We start from the raw sequence: 24,399 nt of genomic DNA on the forward strand, positions 1-24,399 counted from the left end.
CCCTCTCGCGGAATATTCGCAACACATGTTCAAAAAGATGCGACAGCGCGCCGAACCCTACAAGAGCCATGTATGGCATGTGCAGCGATGGAGCTAGAGAATAGTTTCCCACAGGGCATGGACATCGTTCCTCAGACCCACTCACAGGCTTCACTGCTGAGACTGCACAGTTAGTTACGTTTTAAGTTTATGAGGTGCATGCTGAAAAGGAAATTGTAGACTCCGAACACAGCAGAAGGACTTAGCTTGTAAGACTTAGCTTGTAACTGACTGGCCCTTTCGTGTTGTGCACCATGTGCAGTGCTCGCCAGTAGTAATAGCCCAAAAAAAATTTGATGTATTTTGCTTTCACATGACAACATTGAACTGTGGTCATGGGCCACAATACTGTGGAATGTGTGCGTATTTATTCAGATAAGCACAAAATAGATGATACAGCTGGCAGTGCAAAGACCTATCAACCTGATAATCATACTCTGAAACCTCGTTAATTCAAAATCATCGGGACCGTGAAAAATATTTGAATTAACCGGGTTTTCAAGTTAACCAAGTACACCAAACAAATGGGACCCAAGCAGAAAATTCTGCTGCGGGAACGCACTACCTATATTAGATGAACTTTGCAGTTACCATATATTGCTGTTTAAAAGTCGACCCCCAAACTCATTATCCTTGCTGGGCAAGAAAAAAAAATTGACTCCAAATATAGGTCAATGCGTGCCTTTATTTGGAGCACCCATTCCCTTGCCCGCCTCATTCCGCCGCCACACTGTTTTGTTGCTTCAAGCAATTATAAGGATAGCAGTCTGAAGCTAGTGGAGACCACGAGTGAAAAAACAGCACTCTCCTCTGCCTTCCACACTCGCGTGCAGCCTTGCTGACTGGCGGCAAACCGAACTGCAAACGGTCCTGTAGTTTCAGATTCCGGCACGATGCATGCCCCGGTTATTATCGGAAGTGAAGTCACTGGATAAGTTTGCAGAATACCACATTCCTTTTGCCCGTGCCACCAGACTTGGATCAAACATGGCTGCCACAGCCCAGTGCTGCCTAAACAGCCAGCACCAGTATTTGAAGGCGGTTTCCATAGAGCAGCGGGCTGCCAAAGCCTCTGGGCTTTCCTCTAGAACCCGCGTGCATGCACAAGGTACTGCGTCAACTGGTACGAAAATTATTTCTTGGTTTATTAGAGTATCCATTCAAAATATTTCCGAAGACAGCTATGACAACTGCGCCGAAGTTTAATTTGTCAATTATAATGAGTTGCGGCGGCAGATACGCAGGGAAACACGGATATATGCAATGCCAAGAACATCAGGCAGGGGAAGCCATGAAGCTTCTGAATCCACTGGCGAGGAGAGGAGGATCTAATACTCTAAAAACTTATCCAGTGACTCTAATCGGAAGCTTGATTTCGTGCAACCTACTACTTGTCTGAGGAAGCAACCGTTAATAAAACAAGCCAAGTAAACGGCATGCAATTTGAATTTTCTTCATCGTAACCAATCTGCTTACGAATTAACTTTTTTCAACGCATGGAGCCCCACGCTTCCTGCCAGGAACGGGCATCAGCATGAGGGTACAGCCCTCTGCTCGTCCAAGACTATCTTAGACCCCACAATAGGTTGGCTCCGCATATAGGTCGACCCCCCCCCCCATTTCGAATGCTCATTTTTCTGAAGGTCGACTGATGTGCGGCGGTACTCAAAGATGTCTGTAACCCTCTAACCACAGAACATCATTCAAAGAAATGGCGCTCCATTGCGCGCAGCCAACAAGTCGCGTACACTCTCTGACGCTACTAGGGTTAGGAGATGTTTCGATGTCAGCACCTCCACTAGATAGACACTGCTTTGATCACTGACAGGCTGGAGAGGACCAAGGAGCGTGCACATAGCTGTTTTCAGTCTTGCCGTGCCGGGACGAAGCCCCAAGAGCGTGTTACTTTGAAACTGATATCCACGGTTGCATTATAGTGAAGTACATTGTTTCCTCTGCAGATGCACTCTTCAGCATTCCACAGACCATACCATAGGCTGGTTTTTGTGCTAGGAGTACTGGGGCTTTGCATCAATATTGGCCTGTCGAGCAGCTGCAACATTCTGCGGCGCCGCCTTACGGATCCGATAGGCCAGCATTTCACCAATTTGTGGGGAAATTGGGATCGGGCATTCCCACATAGCACCCAAGATCTTCGAATCAACCGGTTTGATGCAGGCCGCCGCTTCGAATTATCCGGTCAAATTTATATTCGAAATTATGGGATTTCAAATTAAGAGAGTTCAAATGATCCAGGTGTTACTGTAGTTGTCTTTCTATGTTCACTCATTGCTCATAAATGCAAACACTTGTCTATGTGCTTCAAGATCAGTGCCATCAAAGATCTGGAAAACTCCTAATTTTGATGCACAGCAGATGAAAGTTGTGAAAAAATACAAATTTTTTCCAAAAACGCCTTCTATATTCACTTCAAAGAAAAATTAAGAAGCACAGAATCCTATTTATACATTAATTGTGTGTGCTTTGCAGTGCATAGTATATGGCCCTACAATTTATAGTTCTCAGTCATTAGTAGCAGCCTGGTTGCTGTAAGATGATGAGCTTTGTAATTGATATGGCACGATAACCTTATCTGCATTTGTGCATACTTGCTTAGCTCTTTATTCTGGTCAGTCACCGTAAGGTCCTCTTGGGAGTAAAAACTACCTTCTTTGTGCTGGCATAGTGCTGCTTTCTTTTAATGCTTGTCTTCAGTTCACCAATTGTGTTCTGGCTGTGTGACTTCTGTGCAGGGGAGCATGCGTGGGCGCCCGCGAGTAGCACGCTCGGCAAGCCAGCGCAGCAACGGTCCTCGGCCAGCACATCCACCCCCGCCACGGCCACCTGCACCCCCTGACGGGCCTCTGTACGATGACTGTGCCACAAGTCTAGAGTTTGCAGGCACCCCACTAGCCTTTGTGCATGATGAGCCAAACAGTGCGCAGAACCGTGTTGTGAATAGGCCGTTGCCTGCACGACCCACACCTGCCAGCTCACAACCCACACCAGTCAACTCCCGACCCACACCAGTCAACTCGCGCTCCACTGTAGGAGGGGTAGCCGCGCTGGCGCAGAAGTTTGAAAGGAATGCAACAGAGTCTTCCCAGCCACATCACGGGAGAGTACAGCCCACACCAGGGCAGCGGTCTTACACAACAACACTTTCATGAGCATCCTCATAGCACACTGGCATTGTACACTGCACTAGGCATGTGGTTGCTTGGCCTGGATTTAACTCTCTGCCGTGGCCACATCTGAGGTGCAAGGCATAGGAGAACTGTACACCTCTGCATGTCGAGCACCGCAGGTTGTGACATTGTTGCGCATTGGCTGTTGAACTCATCATAAATCCTCACTGCGTCTCATAGTCCAAGCAGGGGTCATGTGATCATGAAGATTTCATGTTTGCACAGCTTGTGGCATTACTGAAAGACTAAGGACCGGATTTGGCTGCCATGATTAGTTTTTTAATAGTATATCTTTATTTTGGCTGACACTGTTTTACAAACAGGAGCCTGCAGGAATTAGTTAAATGCAGACATCTGCATATACCAAGCTGACACAATACATGTGGCAACTGAGTCAGAATAAAAGGTAGTGAATTCCACCTATGCTCTGGCACATGGGCAATTCGTTGTTTTGGCTTGGAGATGCCATGTCTCAAGTTTAGGCAATCGAACTGGACAAAAATGGCTTGTGCAAAAAGGGCTTGTGCCCAGCTGCAGAACTTGGCCTTTATGCTGCATTTTTTAATTGCTAAATTTCATTTCACCACTTCTCAACCATTGTATACTTTTTCGGGAAGCAGTAAGCCCTGCATTTCATTGTGAATCTTGTTTTGTTATAAGGCAAAGTTATACAATAGAATCCTGCTGTTATATTATTGAATGCTGCATTTTCCCAACTGCTACGCTGTAGTCAGAGTTGTGCGTACGGCATTACAAGTAATTGATTTCTTGTAATGCGTTTATTATTTTTTTCAAGGAGTAACATTCGCAGTAATTCAATTTTTTATTTATTTATTTTTTCTTCTTCAAAGAATCAGTTATTTGTAAAAGTTACCTTCTGTTCGAAAAACGAGTCGTAACCACCAGTATGACTTCGAGAACCGGAACATGCTGGGAAACACTAGTTCTAGTGCCGAATATTCCTTCGCGATAGAGAGACAATGGTCAGGTTGCGTAAAAGCTATGTGCACAATAATGTTGGGACATGCAAGCCTGAGCGGCCTGCATTTGACTAACCCTGTGTTCTGTGGTTTGCATTTCTTCATGATGGCACAACGGAATGTCAGGTTTAGTGAGCTTGAGCCTTTTCCCCTTAGAGTGCGTTAGCAACGAAGCGTGAAGCCTTGCGTAAATACAAGCTGGTACACAAGGTCTTTTTAAGTTATAACTCACCCTTCCCTCCAGTGCATACACAGAGAGAGCCGTCAGTGTCGCTGCTGATGTCACAGTGACAAGGAAGCATGGGAAAAATACCGGTGAAAATTTGGAAAAAAAACTGCTGGTTAAAAATTTACAGTGTATGAATTGCAATAGACAACAGATCAAGGTAGCTGCACTAGCTTATTCTACATATATATTTCCCTCATGCTAATAAAAGTTAGAAGGAAACTAACGTAGTAGTAATCGATTACTTTCTTGTAATTGTTCAGTTACTTTTTTCGGGGCTGCAATTGACCACTGAAAACAGTTGCATTTCAGGTGGAGTAATTGTAATTGTAGTCGGTTAGTTCTTTTCTGGAACTTGCACAATCTTGTTGTAGTGAGTCAGTCCTACTATAGCCCCCATAGAAACTCGTGTGATACAAACTCGGCCGTCGCATCTCAATTTCAGTAGTGTTCCCACATGAAATGCTGCAAATGTAGCCTCGCTCAGGTGCTTTACTCCATGCTGGCATTTTGGCATCCTATGTTTAGCACACACGCTACAGTGATGGCACAGCAGCTCCAAAATGGAACTCCACACTCCAACGGCACACCGCAGCCATGCTGCCGCATGCACGCTTATGGGCAGCATGAATTTTGTTTCAGCAGTTGGTGCAGTCTCATTGCTGCTGCGATATGCATGCAAATAACTGAAAGCACAAAAACAAAGCTATGTCACTCGGACAGCATTGTACAAGACGCGGTTGACGGGTTGGCTCCAAGGCTTTCGTTTTATCATCCACTTTTTTCTTGTAGCCTGCAGCTTAAAGGACTAAATTTCTAAATTCCAATAGGCAAGGGTCATGTGTGGCCGCTGAGAAAACAGTGTAGAAGCAAATGTATGTCACAATATGGACCGCTCTGTGCACACTCCCTCCTTGATGCTGCCACCCTTTCACCGGCAGCTGTTCAGGCAAACAGAGCCATTATGGGGCATTTAAGGTGCTCTCGATGAAGAGAGTCGCAAAGCCTTGCAAATTCGAAAAAAGCATGTTGCGCTTACCGTATTAAAAAAAAAGGCAGACAATGCTGCATTATCTCTTCACGCACTGTATTCAGCTGCTGTATTACCCGGCTGGTACAGTTCTTTTTCGTGGTCTCATGAAAAATGTAACAGCATGGTTCTACTGTAGTACGGTCATACAAACTTTCCACACTGTTTTGAAGTATGCATGTGTGCTCAGTTTGACCAACTTGCAAGAACTACAACATTGGCACACTTCCAAGCACAAACACACATACACACACATGCACACCTAATCCTTGTTTATGTTCCTACACTGCTTTAAGTCATTACAAGTACAGTATAAACTCCTTATTTTCAAACTTCAAGGGGCAGGGGAAAATGTTCAAACTATCTAGTGACCCCGAAAAAGCTGTCAAGAACTGCTTGCATCAAGGTAAATTTATTTGGCGAAAGACTGGGCAACAAGTGCCTGAATCTGGGATGAGAACAGCGCGGCAATGACTGTTTTTCACGTTTCCATCAGTGCTTTATTGCATGCATACTTTCGGGACCAACAAAGCAGAGCTCCTTCAGAATCGTGAGCGCCTCCTGCAACCTTCATGGTGTGACGTGGTAAAGCCCCGCTGCTACCGTGTCACACCAATCATAAATGGTACTGTCATGGGTGAGGAGGCTTCACCACACAAATGCGAACGGCACATGAAGAGCACGCAGTTTTGGCGCACTGGAAGTACAGAACCACGAGTATGAAAATGAAGGCAATTGCTTAGCGGCGACGAAACAGCAAGAAAAAAAATGGGCGGGGGGGGGGGGGGGTAGAAAACTTGAGCGATGTACCAATCAGCGTTCGGAACGGTACTCTGCTGGGCTAGCATGGCTGGCTTATGCTGGCTAGTCGATCCACCGTCGCTGCTGTGCAATGCAAAGCTTGGAAAAACGAAACCGAAACTAAGCGGTCAGACTGTTCTCTGACACAGGGCCGCCTGTTTGTTATCACACCGGCCATCACGCACACGTCAGAAGTGCACGAGCGACTCTGCAGCATGGAATTCAGGTTTTGAGTAGGGCTGTTTCGATGATCTTTTGCTGTGCCTGCACCGGTCATACTTGGGCGTGGCTTCCCTTTGGGAGCCTTCTCGAATCAACCTGTGCAAGACCTGTAGCACACGAATTAATGAGCGTCTAATGCCACAGACTTACATGGGGGTTGGCCGGGACCAAGCCAGCAGTTGAGTTATCAGGATGTCTGAAATAATGGGGGCCAAATTTTTTAATGACCTTTTACTATACTGAGGCTGTATCTTTTGCTGTGTTCATTCCGCTGTTGCATTCTTTCACCACTTGTGACACAGTATACAGCAGTGGGCAATCACAAAAATTTTTGCAAATAGCTCCATGATTGGTTTCTAATGCTGGGTCAGCTGCAGCTGCAGCTAGAATGAACAATGGATCGTTTACTGTGACAGTAACATTTGGCATTGCGATGACCAGCACAGTGAGTGCCTTGGGTGTTCAGCGAACTTGTATGCACAAGCGATTGGTTCGACATCTACACAGCACTGGATTCTGGCATTCGTCCTTTGAGCTTTGCTAGTAAGGCCACGAAGTGTTATTGTGAGTGATAGGTGTTTAATACCCCAATTGAGCGGGAAATTGCTATGTCACTTTCTATGAGTGCTCTTTTGTCTCGTGGAGTGTCGCTTCGCTATTGCAGTGCTACACCGCTGAAGTATGTCGTCCAAAATTATGTTGATAACAGCAGGTAAAGCTCATACGTGCTCAAAAATTTTAGGTGCTCACAATTTCTTGGGTTGCATCACTTTTATACTACGTGCTTTTTACAAGGCCTTATTTTATTAACAAAAACAGCTGCCACAACCTTACCAATGTAATCAAACATAGCAAGCAAAGACAAGCATGATGCACATCCAGTGCTCAGAGAGGGAAAATTGTTGGATATGTTGTTTACTTTTGAGTACACTTATCGTTAATGCTTAGCAATAAAATCTAATAATTTGTCTTGAAATTTATCACCATCCTTGTTTTGAACTATGTCTATTTCAACCCTGGAAGAGCTGCTATTGAAGTTGTTCATTTGATGGGAGTTAAATCTGTTTGGGCACAACGTAAACTGCAAGCAAATGTGTTACTCAGTCACCGGTCTGCTCTTCATGGACTAGATACTGCTCACCAGGTACCTTGTGCTCACAGTCCTCAAAGGGCATTAACCCTTTCCTGTCGGGTGTAGTTTCCCCACCAACTAGTGGTCCAGTCAGCATTCCTTTGGGCCTTGCCCCTCATAAGGAAAGGGTAATTTGGTTGTAAATAGTTATCTACAGCATTTTTTCTGCTTTGCTATGTCTTCTACGGAACTTCTTCGATGTGTGGTATTTCTAGGACCGTTCTTCGGTATATCATCATCGCTGCAGGTTTCACTGCTGCATTCCTCAGTTTCACTGTCTGAAGTTACTCTTGACATCAACTTTTTAATGCGAGAACATTAGGAGTGCCATGAAGGTGAAAACTGTCCGGCGGCATCTGTGTAAATCCTCCACCTGCTAGATGGTGTTTAGGGAGATGTGACTGTTTCCATCTGACCCCCTCTCCTCCTCCTCCTCTCAACTTGTAGGAGAGAGGAGGGATGAAGGATGACTCTGCAAAAATGAAAATGACTAAGCAGAAAGTGACTCGGACAACAGTAGGTCTACCTGCAAACCATACAGCCTCCCGAAGAACTACCAGCGCAAAAATGAAGCTTGCCGGAGCTATCGCATCTCACATTGCTCGGGAAGGGCAACCTGTGTCTTGCAGGTGCCGCCGGTGGCTGTGTTTGAAGCAGTCACCTGCCAGTACGGTAACACATTGCTTAACTGCTGTGCCACTGTGCCGATAATGGCATGAGGACTCTCTACGATCTGACAGTGCGATATATCTTGTGTAGTTGCGTAGTCTGAATTGGAATAGATTGGAGAGTGAACGACTATGAACTCTGAATGGGAATAGAATCGGGAACTGGAATAGATTGATAAATGAAAGAAACATGCTATCGCATTTCTTCTGTGTGGTCCAGTTGATCACCGCTAATTTTATTATCAAAGGACGCACATAGTTTTCATCAGCATTGAAGTCATCTTCGCTTTCAGCAAAATCATTTGACAGCTGTCCGGAAAAGACGAGCAGTGGGACGCAAGCCACGCCGCATTGTTTTCATACTATTTCAGGGCCTCCAAAATCACCTGATAAGATATATTTCTGCATTGGTACAATGCACCCATCTATCGGGAGAAAAAAAAATGCTAATCTGCAGGCTACAGCTGTCCCCATGAGATGGGGGGCTCTTTTCACTACATAAAATGCGTCAAGCAATGCCCGGCCGCTGACCGGATGCACACTTTTCCACTGTCTGACAATGCCCGACAGATGGCCGGAAAGGCTAGCGTGTACTTTGTGTACTAGGTGCATTGGCAGGTTTTCCTAAAAGGTAGCAAGCAGTTCTTCTGACATACTTTTTAAGGTTGCAGGTATATTCAAGCATGCATGCATACATTCTAAATTTGTTTGCTTTAACAAGAAAACAATTTGCAACCCGTTTCACTCGTGCCTCTTGACCCGAGTGAAAACCCAAGGTGGGAACATCTGTCACGTACATGGGCTTTAACATCATGGAGTGCACGTGCCTGACAGCTGCACATTTGTCTTGTCTTCTTTAGATACAATGCTGTAGTCAGTAGCCACAAGAACTGTGCCTTGCAGATGTGCATGCCAGTGTGCTCATGGGGACTTGTTCTGACATGCAGGAAGTCTTGTGAAGTCTCTGGGGCACCCAAAAACATTTCCCCGTGGGAGTCCTTGTACATATGTGGCAAGCGGTATGCTGGTGTTTGCAGTTTCCAGGGCAGGGTGGAGAAGAACACCAATACTCGGTGCATAATGGGCTGTGCCCTTGGCTTGCTGTATTTATGGCCCTGCATTTGTGGAGCATGACCTTCCCCTTACGCTGGTATAAGTTGAAGTTGGTTGTTTTGCATCCAGTGTTGAGCAGGAATCTGTTGTGGGCAGATTTCTGCGTTGAGTGTAGTGCTGCTTGGCTGTTTTGAGGATGCACTCCTACTTAATGTTCTGCCATGGTACAAAGCTCATTGCATGCTGTTTTGATGTAGTGTGCTTTCAACCTTTATAATCGTATGACAGTTTGCAAGGCTTGAAAAGCTGTACAAGTAGTCTTGCACCATAATGCCTTTGAATGAATGCTGCTGTGCTAGCTTTGACATTTCATTTGTTCATTCAAGGTGAGTCTACTATTGCTCTCATTGCTCTCGCATGGTAGACATTGGTCAGGTGATAGGTAGTGCAACTTCTGTCTGCGTTCTTGGCTTTTTTGATATCCAGTGGTTGTATGTTTTAATAAATGAAGAAGCATGTAGGTTCTTAGAATTTCCAATCCTTGAAATACAGGACAGCAAAGCTATCTGTACAGGAGCCTTACCATTCACCATAGAGTGGCTTTGTAATAATGCAGTAACCTGCAGTTGTTATCCTAAAGCGAGCCAGAACAAGACAAGGTTTTTGGGTGCGGCATGTGTGAGCCATGTTTGGTTATGCAATATGTGAAATAGAGTTACAAAGTTGGCCATATTGTGCCGTGTGCCATGAAGTGAACATAGTGTTGCGACACTTTTTTTGTTCTTCAAGTTACAGCATGTGCGAGTCCACATTGCAACATTAATTTCTGTAGAGGACAACTTGGCAGACTTCATTTTGCAACCAGTATTAGAGAATGCTGTGACTGGGAAAAAGAGCAGTCGTCGATGCTGGATTGGCACAAGTTTCTTTGTGTGTGATACAAAGACAAGTCATAATGAAGCGCACATAAGAGTGGCACTGTGTTCATTGGCAATGGCGAAGCAAAATGAGAACAAGCTTCTGGGTTCTACATCCGTGATCCTCCTGCCACAACTCCTAGCTGTGCATGTTTGTTTTTGTAAGTGCCTATTTATAGACATTTTACATCTATTCATTTCTTGTTTCTCTGCGCGTGAACAGGAGGCATGTGTTTCCTTCAAAAGGCTTTTCCTCAGCCATTGTTTCTGACTGGCATGTGCAGGCCACGCATTTCTAGTGCATGTGGCAGTTGTTACAATAGAATGCTGTAATAGGTTAGAGCACACAATGACTTTCAGTCTTGTGAGATAACTGAAGTTTACACCCATGCCCGTGTGCAATATAGACAAGCTGTACATTTCTTGTGCAGGACTACCACTAGTGCAGTTTCAAAGTGTGAATGTCACAGTTTTATTTTTTCCCTGTACATATGTATTTACTGTGTTGAGCAAAGGTTGCTTCTGTGAACAAGCATATATAAATAATTAAGTATATATATAAATATATATATATATAGACGTATACATATGTACATAATAAACCGTTTATTTATGAACTTTGTGTGGTCTGACTGGTCTCTGCTTCTTTGTAGACATATTGATGCGGGAGAAGATCGGAAAATGCAACATTTTATTTCCTGCTTGTCCATGGCTCTCATTCTCTGAGTGGCTTTTGCCTTGCATTGTACGTACACTGCTGCAGCCTGAATGACATTTCTGTACATTTCACAGATGTGCAGGCATGCGCAAAAGTATAGACCACGCGAACTGAGGCAAAACTGCTTGTTAGGGCTATCTGGCGGTGGGTGCATGTTGTTGTTGTTGATATATGCGCTGTAAGCCCTCCCTAATATGCTAGCCTGCTTGCCTGTGCATTTCCGTCGGGCACTGCTTTTTCGACAAAAAAACACACTCTATCATTTGTGTGGTCTCTCCTCATTTGCACATGCCTGTACATTAAATTCAGCCTCAGTGACTGCCACATAATGGCTGGCTGTTGCTACAAATTTATCATAAAACTGCTGGTATTGCTTCGTGTTTATGTATCTTATTTCTTCAATCCCTGTTGTTTGTCACAGCTTTAGGTGCTTACCGGTTACTTGGTATGGATTACTAGTTAATGATGTAAGTACTTTATATACCGCATTTACTCACATAATTTGTGCACTTTTTTCTTGTATGTTACGGCTTTAAAAAGGGGGAGTGCAAATTACGCAAAAATTTTGTGAACATGTCCGAAAAAGCTCTACAAAGCTCATTGCGCACAATATGTACTATATATTTCCACCTATACGTTGACCCCCCAACTCTCCTCACTGGCTAAAAAAAAAACTATTCCAAACATAAGACTCGCACCCCTTCCCACTCTGTGGCATGTTATGTAGTTCCCTGTCTGATGGCATGACTGCATGTGCGCAGCTCAGAGCAATACACGCGCAACGATACAGTCTCAAAGCCAGCAGTCCAAAGAAAATGGAGATAAAAAGCAATGGAACGACACCCTCGCGTGCGGCTCTGCCAACTAGCAGCAAACTGTTAGGTAGTTTCAGAATTCGGCACAAGCTGGAGGTTACCGGAAGTTTGCTCTTGCAACTGTACGCCCAGGAAAGTGACTGCCAGCGCAAGCAAGCTGGGTAAACTGCACGCAGTTGACCTCTCGCCAATCGCACCTTTCACAGCCGCACTGCCCTGCGCGAACCCGTGTGCATGCTGGTGGTCTGGCGCAGCAGGGAGCATAAAATATGCATTTTTTTAGGAACCCAGGTAATAAATTAGGGGTGCACAAATTACACGAGTAAATACGGTATGTAACACCCTTTGTTTTGGCTAAAATCTAATTTCTCTCAACTTGAAATTATTCGTTGATATCGTAATCGATACTTATGTCACTTATGCATCGCCTGAAAGTAAATCTGGCAACTGTGGCCATAAAGCCTGTAATGCTGCACTTAGCAGCAGAATGACTTGCCTCCTTAGCCAGCAGGGTGAATGGTAACTATAGGAGTGGTTAAACTTTCAGCACTTGATTTTTACAAAATTCAGCCGGTACTTCTCGGCATTTCTATTTCATAACTTCAGCATTCATAAGCACCCATTTTGCGCCAGCACAATTTCTTGGCATTTTCAACAAATTTTGACTAGGGGCTTTGTGTCCATTTACAGCAAAAAGGCAATGGTAGGTACTAACGAAACTTTGTCGCAGATTTAGTGCAGGAGATCCTGACTTGAAGATGTGGCATTCCTCTACCACCAATTGCTTCCAGAAGGCTCAAGACCTTACCACAGCAGAGGAAGCTTGGGGGCATCTATCGGCTAATCCTTTACGCAGCTTTTCCGTGTACATATCATTATTATGCCTCCCTTGTTCAGAGGACAGCTGGCACTAGCAGGCATTGAGTCCTTGGGTACTCGTGGTCCCTCCTCGCCAAGACTGCTTCATGAACACTACCTGTGATCTCTCTACATTTGGAGCGTGTCTATCGAAGGGAATTTATCTCTCTTCACTTCTTATTACATGTTAATTTCAGCAGAAAGTAAAAAGCAGTAGATTAGCAAAAAACAATGCTATGGAATGCATTTAGCAGACTCTTAAGTTCCCAGAAGTGGCCTATCAAATCCCTCAAAAGGAAAGTATAAGGGACGTAACATGCCGGAACTCTTTTATAGGGGCCAAAACTTTGAGGCTTGCGAAAAAAAAAACTCGTAGGGACAGCTCAACAACCTACAGAAAGAAAACTGATAAGGGTAATTGACAGCAGCATAATAAATGGAGAACAAAAAATGTGAGTTGATATCCCAGCTGAAATAAAGAGAAAACTAACTTGCACAAAACTTGTGATGCAAATGGCAAATATGTGGCAGTCTTCAGTTAATAATGGATATCAAGGCAAGGGAAACAGCTGTGTCAGCGTATAATCGGGTGGGGAGATAAAATCGGGCAATTTTCTAGGGTAGGCTGCATATGCCTGCCAGAGGATGGGACTGAGCAGAAAGCAGTTGGTCTTGGTTCTGCATTGGATTTTACATGGCCATAGTGATAACCATTTCCTACTACGACCTTTCTCGGTTGTCTGCCTGTCCACTTTTTCCCAAGAGCAAGGAGCTCTGCAGTTAATCATTCCGGACTGCCCTTAACTGCGACAGAATCACGGCTGGCAATGTGTGTCTTAGCCAATGTGAAATATGCACCTGTTTGCCTTGTGGCACTTGCAGTTGGTCACAACATGTGCCGAAATGTTCGTGTACTGAGATCTCCAAGCCTTATTTTTAAAGCATCTCTTGCTCCAATTTCATTCTGATATTCTGCTCAAGTTTAAGAGGTTGATTATATAGATGCCTTGGTTAATATTTGTTTGAAATATTAAAGTATTCAATGCTTTAATTAAAATTAGTTCTGAATAAACCAAATTGGTGAAGCGAGCAGTCCCACACGAAAGGCTCCTTTTTCCTTGAGAAAATAAAATTTCAGGGCCACCCTCGTCAAGATGCCAGAAGGAAACCAATACCATTAGATCAATGGCATGTATAGCATCCAAAAGCACACTGAGGAAAGGCAATGCCTTGGATGTGCTACCACTAAACTGCATCGCACCAAATCGAGGCTTGCAAAGATCACCACCGACATACAGCAAATGCATGCTTTGGCAATTCTAGTGCTGTTCAACCACTTATGGAGGATGCAGGGATTACAGGCAAAATTAATTTTTTTTTGTGTAGAGCAATGAAATTTGGGATGCTACGTGGCAAGTTGACTGAATGCCTAAATAAAAAAGTTTCTCTGCAATATTTTGAGTAGTTTTGACATAAAATTTTTTATATGCTTTACTGCTATACCAAGCTTGCAGAAAGACTGGCGTGACAGCAAAACATGGTAGGAGTCTGCAGTCACTCCTAAGTTTTACCCAAAGAATTTTTTGATGCAGTGAAGTTCTCCAAATAGTTGCTGAATAGTTTTAGCAACCTTATTTTTTTTCTACACAGAATGTATACAACCATGCTTTCATAATGCACTCATTATCGTCATGTGAAATTAGTGACAGAGTGAAAAAATGAGAAAATCAAAAATATAGGAATGTTTATTTATTTATTTTAAAATACTGCCAATCCCAATCGGGATCATTGCAGAAAGGGCAAAAACAGAATTCAACAAAGCACGTACATAAAACACAGCGTTGCAACTATATGTGAACACAGGCTGTTAGGTTAGTAGCAATAATAATAATCAGTGAGAAATAACTTGGGAGCAACAATAAGGGAAAAATAAATAAGAACAGCATGACGCATTACACTAGATTGAAAGAACAATTTTCATTACTTAAAATGGAGCACTGGAGCTGACGAAATGGTGTTCATAATGCACATTGCAGAGCTAGTAGGTGCGCTTCATATGTCGCTAAAATTTTTCCTAAGGTTGAGCTGGTTACAGTTGATGGTAGGTTATTCCATTCTCTAATAGCTAACGGAAAAAAAGACTGTCTAAAACAGTCTGTGCTGAATCGATATTCTTCCACTGTTTGTGAGTGCTTATGTCTCGTTGTTCTTGTTTCTGGTTTTGAAATATACCTTGTACTATCTATGTTCACCGTGTTATGAATAAGTTGTAAAGTAGTTTCTGTCGTGCAAGCCTGGCACGGTTCTGTAATGTGAGTATTCCAGTGTTGTTTATCAGTTTTGTGGGTGATTCAGTTTGTCTGTATTTATTGTAAATTTTACAGCTTTCCTTTCAACTCCGTCTAGTTTCTTTATTAGTTTATCTGTAAACGGAAACTAGGCTATATTCAGATATTCAAGCACAGGTCTCACTAAAGTATTATAGGAAAGTAATTTAATGTCTGATGGCACCTCTTGAGAAAGAAAAGTCGTTTCAGTGCAGATGACATAATGCAGTTCACGTGCGAGTCCCATTTAAGATCAGATAATAAAATTAAACCTAGGTATTTGTGCTGTGTAACTGCGGGAAGCGGGATATTGTTTAGTATGTATGAAAAGTCCAATACGTTATGTTTCCTAGTAATTTGCAAGATGGCTGATTTTTCGATAATACTCACTTGCCATTTAGCAAACCAATCATATACTAGCTTCACTGCATAAAGAATTTATCGAGAAACACAGTGCAACAAACCGCATGAAAATCTGTGAAGCCATTGCCATGCTGTGCTTTCTGCAAGCAGGGAAGTCGAATCAAGAAACTCCTGGCACTTTCACAGATATCTCAGCCAGTTTTTGGCTACCTATGGTAACATTTTTTTAGTCAGTTTGGGGCTCTTTTCAAGGGAAAATATTTTGTGACGTAATTAAAGAGACTGTATAGATACCAAATCTGGTGTTTTCTAACATCCACTTTTTTTTTCAAGATTATCATGATTTGATTCCCACATCCCCTATTAATGGAACAAGCAAGATCAACTAATCAGAAAATTTATGCTTTATAAAATCATCTATATTTTGCGATGCAGAGCTTGACACAGCAGTCACACATCTCTTATTCTTTTGTTGTAATATCACTTCAAACTGCTTTTGTTTTGCTATAACCCTTTCACGCTACATTATTTATCTCCAGATGAAGCTCAAAAACATGGCGTATGTTTATTTTTTTTAAAAGACATGGCGCTACAAGTACACGCCAAAAAGACGAGGAGACAAAGGACAGGCGCCAGCTTCCAATGGCTCTCTTTTTTTTCTTCTTTTTTTATGCCTCACCATAATTTATGTTTATTCTGAAAGTGAAGCACGTAGCATCGAGCTACGCCCACTTTCACACGCAAAACCAACTAGCCCGGCAACGTAACGTTACTGAAATGGCATGTCTACATTGCATGCCAGCAGAGTAACATAGCACTTCAGGGCTTGGTGATGAAGGTGCCAAGGAAGCCCGTTTCATGCAGGTGATTTATTTATTTATTTATCGATACTTCGAACGCCCCTGTTGGGGTATTAAATGAGGGGTGGATCATTGCAGCATTGTCAATTTTTACAATGAATGCCTTAAATATGCTGTATTAGCGTGATGAACTGCACCAGTAGGAAGTTGATTCCATTCACTGGTTATCTGGTGAAAGAAAGCATGGTATGAGCAGATGTTGAGTAAAACTGCTTTATGATTATTAAAGCAGTCAGAAGCATGGTGGGCTGGTGTGATAACACAATTTCCAAGCGAGGAGTGATAGACATTGTCTGGCTATTTTGCAGCATGAGATGAGGGGTGAAAGATTTTATTCCAACTTGAGTTTGGTGACGCAGTAAATTTGCAGGTATATGCATTTGAAGTACTGGAAAATGGAAGATGTGAAAAAAGGAGATGTACCTCTGCTAATTACGTGTCAACAACACAAAATTAACTAGCACGTTGCCAATCCATATGGCTCTTGCCTCATAACAGCAAGGTACACAACACCCATGCCACCCCAGCAAAGAACATGGAGCGCCAATACCTTTCACTTTAATATCAGTTGTGCAGTGCCTGGCAGCAAGGCCGATTACAAACCCCCTTATGCCAGCTGTGCCAAGTTCTCTACACCTTATTTAACCTGCGACCCTATAATGAACAGCTTGCAATAATAAAGATTATTGATAATGGCCAAACATAAAGCTAAGCCAATAATTACAATCGTGCCGTTTCTGCCTTACTCGTACCCACAAACACCACAGTGAACAATGAAGGTGGGAATGTGGACAACATGGAGACATCCCTGCTGTAAACAACTTTTTGCTGTAATAGGCCGTGTTAAGTTAGTAGCATAACAATTTGTGAATTTTTTTTAATGAAGCAGAGCCAGAACCACTAGCTTTCCATTTCCACTGGTCAGAAGGCATGTACAACAACCATTCTGAAACTTCATATCTAGTTAGAATGCTGCCACGCACTAGATAAGCCAAAAAACCTGCACTACTTTTGTTCTAAATGATGATATTTGATGATGACATGCACATTGGGCTTTTAAGTATAAAACTAAACACTGGTGATGCTACAGTACAGATGTCCCAAAAATGCAGCCCTTGGGCTGCATTTTTGCAAGCCAAGCGACAAGGCCTCACCTTGTCACTTGACAGAACCATCTTTGTTAATCTTTTCTGACATCTTTATCGCTATCCACAACACCCACTCATCATGCCATGCTTTTAGTCAGTGCCTAGACATACTTTGCATAAAAACCTGGAGGTTGGAATCGCCTATCTTTGCACTATTCAATAGACAGCAGGAGGGGTGCACTGCCCTGTACCTTCCTTTTTAGCTACTGGCCTGTGGGTGACAAGAGCCCCCGTGGCAAGATGAGCTGCTTAAGACTTCTGCCTGCGAGAGCACCATTTGATGTGCCTTGTAAGGGGGCAGAAAAAAAAATTGTGTAATACAGGCACAATGGCATGTCGGCGTGCATCACTTCTTGTGCAAGTCAGCAAGGTAAAGACAATATTCCCTGGGAGCACGCCACTTTATTGCAGGAGTAGTAGAAATACAAGCCTTTACAAGATATATGAATGCATCTGTCAGTGTAGATACCCATACAAAGCATACATTTGATACAAAATTCCTGCAAAAATATTCTTACTTGCTTAACAAGTAACAGGTACAAAATATCAATGCATGCATGTGCGTTTACTCCTTTGGTATAGTTCCCAGGTGCAGTGCAAACGCATAACAGATGGAGTTCTCACATTATAGCCGTTGTTGCTGACCTTGATCAAAGAAATCATCGCAAACAGTGAAAGGGCTTATACTTGACTCTGAATTTACTTATCACAATAAACACAGACCAATCAAAGACCAATGAAACCAAATTCCACCAATTCTGATGCTTTCAAGCTACCCAGAGTAATGGGACTCGGGTAAGATCAACTTGAGTGTAGGATGCATAAGTTAAGGTGTTGCCCTATAAGTGAAGGCTCTTATTTGATGGGTGCTCCCTTGAGTGAAGTACAGGTGACAGGTTGACCATTCACTAGGAATGCACAGCCTCTCCACTCGGCCACCAGGGATGCAGAAACCTTCATGTCCACCTGCAACTTCTCCCAAATCTTCTTTTTGGGGTTTAGCTGGCCATCTGGCTGAATGCTGGCATCCTCATAGCCTTCAACAAACACTCGGTCTCCTGGAGTGCAGTTGCTGCAAACAGAAAGAACACATTTGCTTCAAATTGCCAAATTAAAAATGGACTCCTCTGAGCTACCATTCCACTAGAGGCTAACGTCGGTGACCACTGGGGCAGCATTCCACTTAGTACTCGTGATAGCATCTAGAGAGAATGCATGTTAATATCTGGCTATGCTTACTGCTCGCACCGCCAAAATAAACTTGCTGAAAGTACATTCTGATGCAGTAACAGGCACTCGTAACAGGAGCACACAACACTGAGATGGAGGTGCAGAGGACAGCATGGTGTTGTGCAATTAATAAACTGATAGTTTATTTAATTGCATAACACATATTTGTTGCACACACATTTTCACCGCAATGCTAAGTAGCAATGTCTGTCATTAGGGAAAGAAAGCACTAGTGCACACTAAGCTTGCTGCAACACGTCCAAAAGCATGCTTCTGCTCACCTTGGTGGTTTGAGGGGCTCGACCTGCCGTGGCTCCTGGACTGAAGCACAGAGAACCATGGCTTGTGATTCCGCGCCTCGCATCTTTGATGGCTTCAAGTTGCACAGGAAAACAAAATTCTGGTTGAGAAGCGCCTCTTTTGGTACCAAGTTCCGCAGGCCACTGACCACAGTGCGGGGTCCAGCAGGTTCACCCAAGTCCACACGAGACACATACAACGTGTCCGCGTCCGGGTGGTCATTCACTTCGATGAACCGTCCAACCCTCAAATCGAGGCGCTGCGGAGTCACTTCATCAAACACAGCTTTCGTTGGCGGAGGGTAGGCATCAGCGGCCAGCTTCTGGAGTTTCGGGTCGCTGAATGTTTCCCTGATCGGATCTAGAAGCCGGTTCAAGTGCACCTCGACCATGGCCTTCAAATCACCCGGGTGCAACTTCAGATTCTTGAAGTCCTCTTCTAGCTCTTCGTAGCTCGAGTAGGTGATGTTCCCGCCGTGTGCCTCATCACGCTCGATGACCAGCTCAGCGCCCTTCTGAAGAGGCACCAGCACATGCTTCACAAAAGCAAGAACGCCGTTGTCCTCCAGGTTTCCCGGCACGCAGAAGGCTTTCTTCAGCTTCTTTTTGACAGCCGCCGGCGATTCAAGCAAGTCAATCTTTGAGTCCTCCTCCGATGAGCTCATCTTGACGCCCGACAGGCCAGGCACCATGGGATTCATGAAATGAATGCGCTTTTCATAGCCCAGTTGAGGCAGATACTTCTCGGCGAAAGTGAAAATCTTGCGCTGGTCAACTCCCCCAAACTGCGCATCGACATGCAAATATTCTTCGTCCAGGGCTTGCAACAATGGGTACAGCATACTGCTCAGAAGTGGATGCTCGACTTGCTTAACCACCTCGGCCCCAGCCTTCTTTGCGTCGTGCTCAGTTACCAAAGACACAAGCCGGTAGACGTCCATTGAGAACTCCTTACTCAGCTGGTACGTGGAGCCTTTCACAAATTTTAGCTTTTCCAACGGCACCCCGATCGACTTCAGCATCGCCTTAATTACTTGCTCATAGTATTGAGTACGCAGTTCTAGCAGGCCCCAAGGAGCTTTCATGTTGTCCAAGTATGCATGCAAGTCAGCGAAAAGAATGGTTACCTCGCATCCTGCTTTCAAGAAGTCGGCAATCTTCGACATAGGAACGAAATAAGCCACATGGGGCTTGCCGGTTGTGGCTGTGCCCCAGTAGATTTTCAGATCTCGTTCCTTCATGATTTCATTCATTCGGGCTTCACCGAGCACTTCCTGGAGGTTTCTTGTAACAAAGTTCACCTTTGCCGAAACAGCTGCGCTCCCGCCATTCGCTTCAACGGTGTGTTCTGCCATTGTAGGCGGTGAAGTGCAAAACGAGCGAGGTGAAATAAATCTGACCTACTAATGCGACAACCGCACAACGAACATACGGTACGTAGACACGTGTGGCAGCTGTTCCACGCAACCGACGCAACACTCGAAAGGCATTGACGTGAACACCGATCGTGGGCGGCGCCTGAGGGCGCCCTGCGCAATAGTTCACGGTGTGTTATATGGCAGTTAACCTAAATAATAAACTACTTACTTTACTGCACAATGTCTCGGAAACGTTTTGCAAAACAAATAAAACAATCAAATAAACGCTAATTTTAGCACATTTGTTTCCAAAACAGGTCAGCTTCGCTGCTCCGATCGGTGCTGAAGTGGCTGTTGCTCCCTTGGAGCGTTGGACGCCGGAACTACTGGCGCTGTAGTCGAGCTTTTCTACGTCGTCTGCCAGCGCGGCACTTTCGTTCGCTGCAATAACAGCGGTAACAGGCTAGTCGGATTTTCAGGCTAGTTCTTGCATGGATGGGGCTCGTAGGGACTGGGAAAGCATCTTTGTGGTGAAATTTGTGCACCAAATGACTTCAAGCGAGTGTTACACATGACATCCTGCTTTGCGCCTATCTGCATAAGTGGCAACAGAAACGATGCCACCGATCATTTTCTCACACCGCCACGCGATGACAGCCTATTTAAAAAGTGAAAGTGGAAGCGGATATTGCATCCTAAGAACAGCTGTCTCGCACGTCTAAGATGTGTGAGCGTCATTTAGAACATAATGATATTATCAATGACTACAAGCGCATGTTATGAGCGGTCAGTAGATGCGCATCCCTCGCAGGACGGCGCGCTGCCCGGTGCCATATCCCTAAACTCTTTCCCTGTCTTCTAGAGCGATTCTCAAAACAAAAAAATGTGCAGTGCAGGCCGAAGTCATCCAAAAAGCGTGATTTCATGCAGGCTTATAAGTCCGGAGAATCTTGCGTCGGCAGTACTTTCGTCGTTTTCAAGCGAGCCGTTCGTATGCACTCATTCCGAATGAGTTGGGGCCACTTTCCTGCTCGGCTGAAACAAGTATTACGTCTGCACTGAAGCTTGGTGGCTTGGTGACCTTCCGGCTGTGACGCCACCCTCTACGGACAGGTGACATGAAGCTATGAACGATGAATTAATAGGGAAATTATGTGGAGTTTTCTGCACCAGAAAGCTAGCGGCAGGCCGTCTTATCATTCAGGAGGCTGTTTTCAGGAAAATGGTAGCTGCGTCGTGAATGGCTGCAACAAGCTGCACAAGCAACAGTTTAAAACTCCAGCCTCGATCACTGTCCTTGAGAGAATCATGATGGATGTGGTTTAAATTATGCGCAGGTGAAAAGACAAATCTTGACGTACAGGCAGTGAAATTGGAAACTGTTCATCACAGACAACTGCCGCGTGGAAAAAAGGAGCAAGGTCCTGGCTCTGAAAGGAGCACTCTCAGTATTTACAGACCAAGGAAATGAAAGGGCACTGGTTGATCTCCTACCTTTTCAGCGCCTGGCGTTGGTGCCATCAGCATGTTGCATGATAGTGAACAGCTCATCGCCTCTGCACTGAAGCAATTCTGTAAAAACATCCGATTGGTGTTGGGTGCTATAACCGCTGAAAAGAACATAGTGACAAAGTACAGTGTTTTTAAGTTATCCGACACGCGCAACACGTAGGAGGGCGAAGCGTGCCTCGTCCAGTACCATGTTGTTCGTCCCAATCTCAATGTACACTTGAGCCCTCCAAGCAGGGTGGTTTTTTCATCATGCACCAGCACCAGCACCGGTGTGGATCCACCGGATGTAGAAGACTGTATTTTGGGCCCGCGCCACAGGACGTCACACTGGACTTCCTTCGAGAGTCCAGTGTGTATCTAAACTTAGATAATACATTTATGCCAGGAGGCGCACTCTCGCAATAAAAAAAATGCACCAGCAAAGCCAGATTCTTGTTTTGTTGACGCAAGAAAAAAAAAGGGATTTACCGGCAGATAAGGGTGCCGCTTTCCAGAGGTGTAGCAGACGATGCGCGAGACATGTAGGAAAGCCGGACTTTAGTTTCAGTTAGTTTCAGTGAAATCCACGGTCTCCGCGCGAGCTAGCGGACGAGTATGGGAGGCTGCGAAACTGATTACTGTATGAACGTTATGACCACGTCGGCCATGATAGAGCCAATAGACCATGCAATAGAACATTGGCTGGGGTGGCCTGACGCGTTTATTGAGTGCATTGTGTGTATGACATGTCGGCAAGCGAACCACGGCTTAGGCTTGCCGCGCCATGAAGACGGGAAAAGTAGGGCATCAGCATCTACGCCGCACATCTTTTAGTGACCCAAGGCAACGTCACGGTGGAAGGAAATCTTCAATTGACCGAACGTTCAAAGGTTGGTGCGGAACTTCGATTCGGCTTTCAGCGCAGCGACTTATTGGCGTCGGAACTATAGGACTTAATGACCTGCATTTAATGGAACCTTCGCCGGCCGTTCTGATCGAGGAGTGGGACCAGCGCACCTCAGCCGGTGTGGTCGGCTCCGTTTGGCCTCCCTTCCCAGCTGCATGCACCATGAAGCCATGCGCCAAAGTGCAGTTTTCGACGCCACTAGGAATGCGGGAGGGGAGGAATCCGTGCTTAAAAGCTCCGCGGCCGCTCTCTGCTTTACTTTTCTCGCTTTTATTACTTTTTTAATTTTACTTTTTAGCTACTTTATTTATTGCTGATGTCTTTGAATCATGTTGCTTGTATGGCTAAACTTGTATACGCTTCACCACGTTAAACTAATAATTTCATTAAGGTGCGCTTTATTTTCATGTATGCTCATATTTGACTTGTCTGTGTTGTGCTGTCCCGTAGTGTTTTACCTGACAGCATTTTCATTTCTTATTTATTTTTAACCACGACAGAATATAGCTGTACATTATGCTTAGAAAATCTTTACGCTGTAGTAGCAGTTTTTTTTTCCTCCTACGTTGCCTTTGCTTACCATGTATTGGGGTACGGGCCTTAGTAAAGCCTTCTGGCTTTTTGCCCGTGCCCCAAACATCCCTGAGATCTTCATTAAACATTCTATTGCATCATGACAGGTGCGTCAAGTTAGCTCAGCCGAGGGCCACGCCAACGTAACTCATGCACTAAGAGCTGCGACTTTTCAGGTTGGTTACGGCCGTCCAGCTAACTGAAATGGTCTATATATGTACTTCGGAATGGGGTCGTCCGCTGCGGCCTGCGACTCCCACAAGCCCTCGACTCCATCCCGAAGACCACCCTCATTCACGGGGGCACACATTGGCTGGGAGCAGCTGCCACATCTAAGTGGCCACAACAAACCGACTCAAGGACTAAAGGAGAAGAGGAACTTCCTTGTCATTGGCGGGAACAAACCAACGAGTGTAGGATAAACGACTTTTCAGATTGGTTACGGCCGTGCAGCAAACTCCAATGGTCTATATATGTACTTCGGAATGGGGTCGTTCGCTGCGGCCTGCCACTCCCACAAGCCCTCGACTCCATCCCGAAGACCACCCTCATTCACGGGGGCACACATTGGCTTGGAGCAGCTGCCACATCTAAGTGGCCACAACAAACCGACTCAAGGACTAAAGGAGAAGAGGAACTTCCTTGTCATTGGCGGGAACCAACCAACGAGTGTAGGATAAACGACTTTTCAGATTGGTTACGGCCGTGCAGCAAACTGCAATGGTCTATATATGTACTTCGGAATGGGGTCGTCCGCTGCGGCCTGCGACTCCCACAAGCCCTCGACTCCATCCCGAAGACCACCCTCATTCACGGGGGCACAGATTGGCTGGGAGCAGCTGCCACATCTAAGTGGCCACAACAAACTGACTCAAGGACTAAAGGAGAAGAGGAACTTCCTTGTCATTGGCGGGAACCAACCAACGAGTGTAGGATAAACGACTTTTCAGATTGGTTACGGCCGTGCAGCAAACTGCAATGGTCTATATATGTACTTCGGAATGGGGTCGTCCGCTGCGGCCTGCCACTCCCACAAGCCCTCGACTCCATCCCGAAGACCACCCTCATTCACGGGGGCACACATTGGCTGGGAGCAGCTGCCACATCTAAGTGGCCACAACAAACCGACTCAAGGACTAAAGGAGAAGAGGAACTTCCTTGTCATTGGCGGGAACCAACCAACGAGTGTAGGATAA

At 44.8% G+C, this 24,399-nt stretch overlaps 2 protein-coding genes across 2 annotated transcripts in view; one reads left to right on the forward strand and one right to left on the reverse strand.

The window, feature by feature from the left end:
• The window catches only part of LOC144112828 (zinc metalloproteinase-disintegrin-like protein F1), a 55,697-nt gene extending 51,233 nt beyond the window's left edge, over window positions 1–4,464 (forward strand). Inside the window, exon 19 of the mRNA XM_077645640.1 lies at window positions 2,793–4,464. Within this exon, the coding sequence (XP_077501766.1) occupies window positions 2,793–3,209 (417 nt within the window). The 3' untranslated portion in view covers window positions 3,210–4,464. The remainder of the gene's footprint in view (window positions 1–2,792) is intronic.
• A 13,263-nt stretch (window positions 4,465–17,727) lies between these two features.
• Window positions 17,728–20,365, reverse strand: LOC144112829 (tyrosine--tRNA ligase, cytoplasmic-like). The gene is made up of 2 exons (XM_077645641.1): window positions 18,857–20,365; window positions 17,728–18,417 (listed from the first exon to the last, which is right to left on the reverse strand). The coding sequence occupies exons 1-2, from the start codon at window positions 20,227–20,229 to the stop codon at window positions 18,201–18,203; spliced, it is 1,590 nt and encodes a 529-aa protein (XP_077501767.1). The 5' UTR covers window positions 20,230–20,365; the 3' UTR covers window positions 17,728–18,200.
• Window positions 20,366–24,399: the final 4,034 nt, after the last annotated feature.

The sequence above is a fragment of the Amblyomma americanum genome, chromosome 1 (assembly GCF_052857255.1).
Source record: "Amblyomma americanum isolate KBUSLIRL-KWMA chromosome 1, ASM5285725v1, whole genome shotgun sequence".
In the NCBI taxonomy this organism is placed as follows: Eukaryota; Metazoa; Arthropoda; class Arachnida; order Ixodida; family Ixodidae; genus Amblyomma; species Amblyomma americanum.

What these genes read in the sequence shown, in the direction of transcription:
- LOC144112829 (XM_077645641.1), bottom strand. Translation starts at nt 20,229, where the DNA reads ATGGCAGAACACACCGTTGAAGCGAATGGCGGGAGCGCAGCTGTTTCG. An exon ending in GAGCCCCTCAAACCACCAAG is followed by an intron (nt 18,418 to 18,856) that starts GTGAGCAGAAGC and finishes TTCTGTTTGCAG; the next exon opens with CAACTGCACTCCAGGAGACC.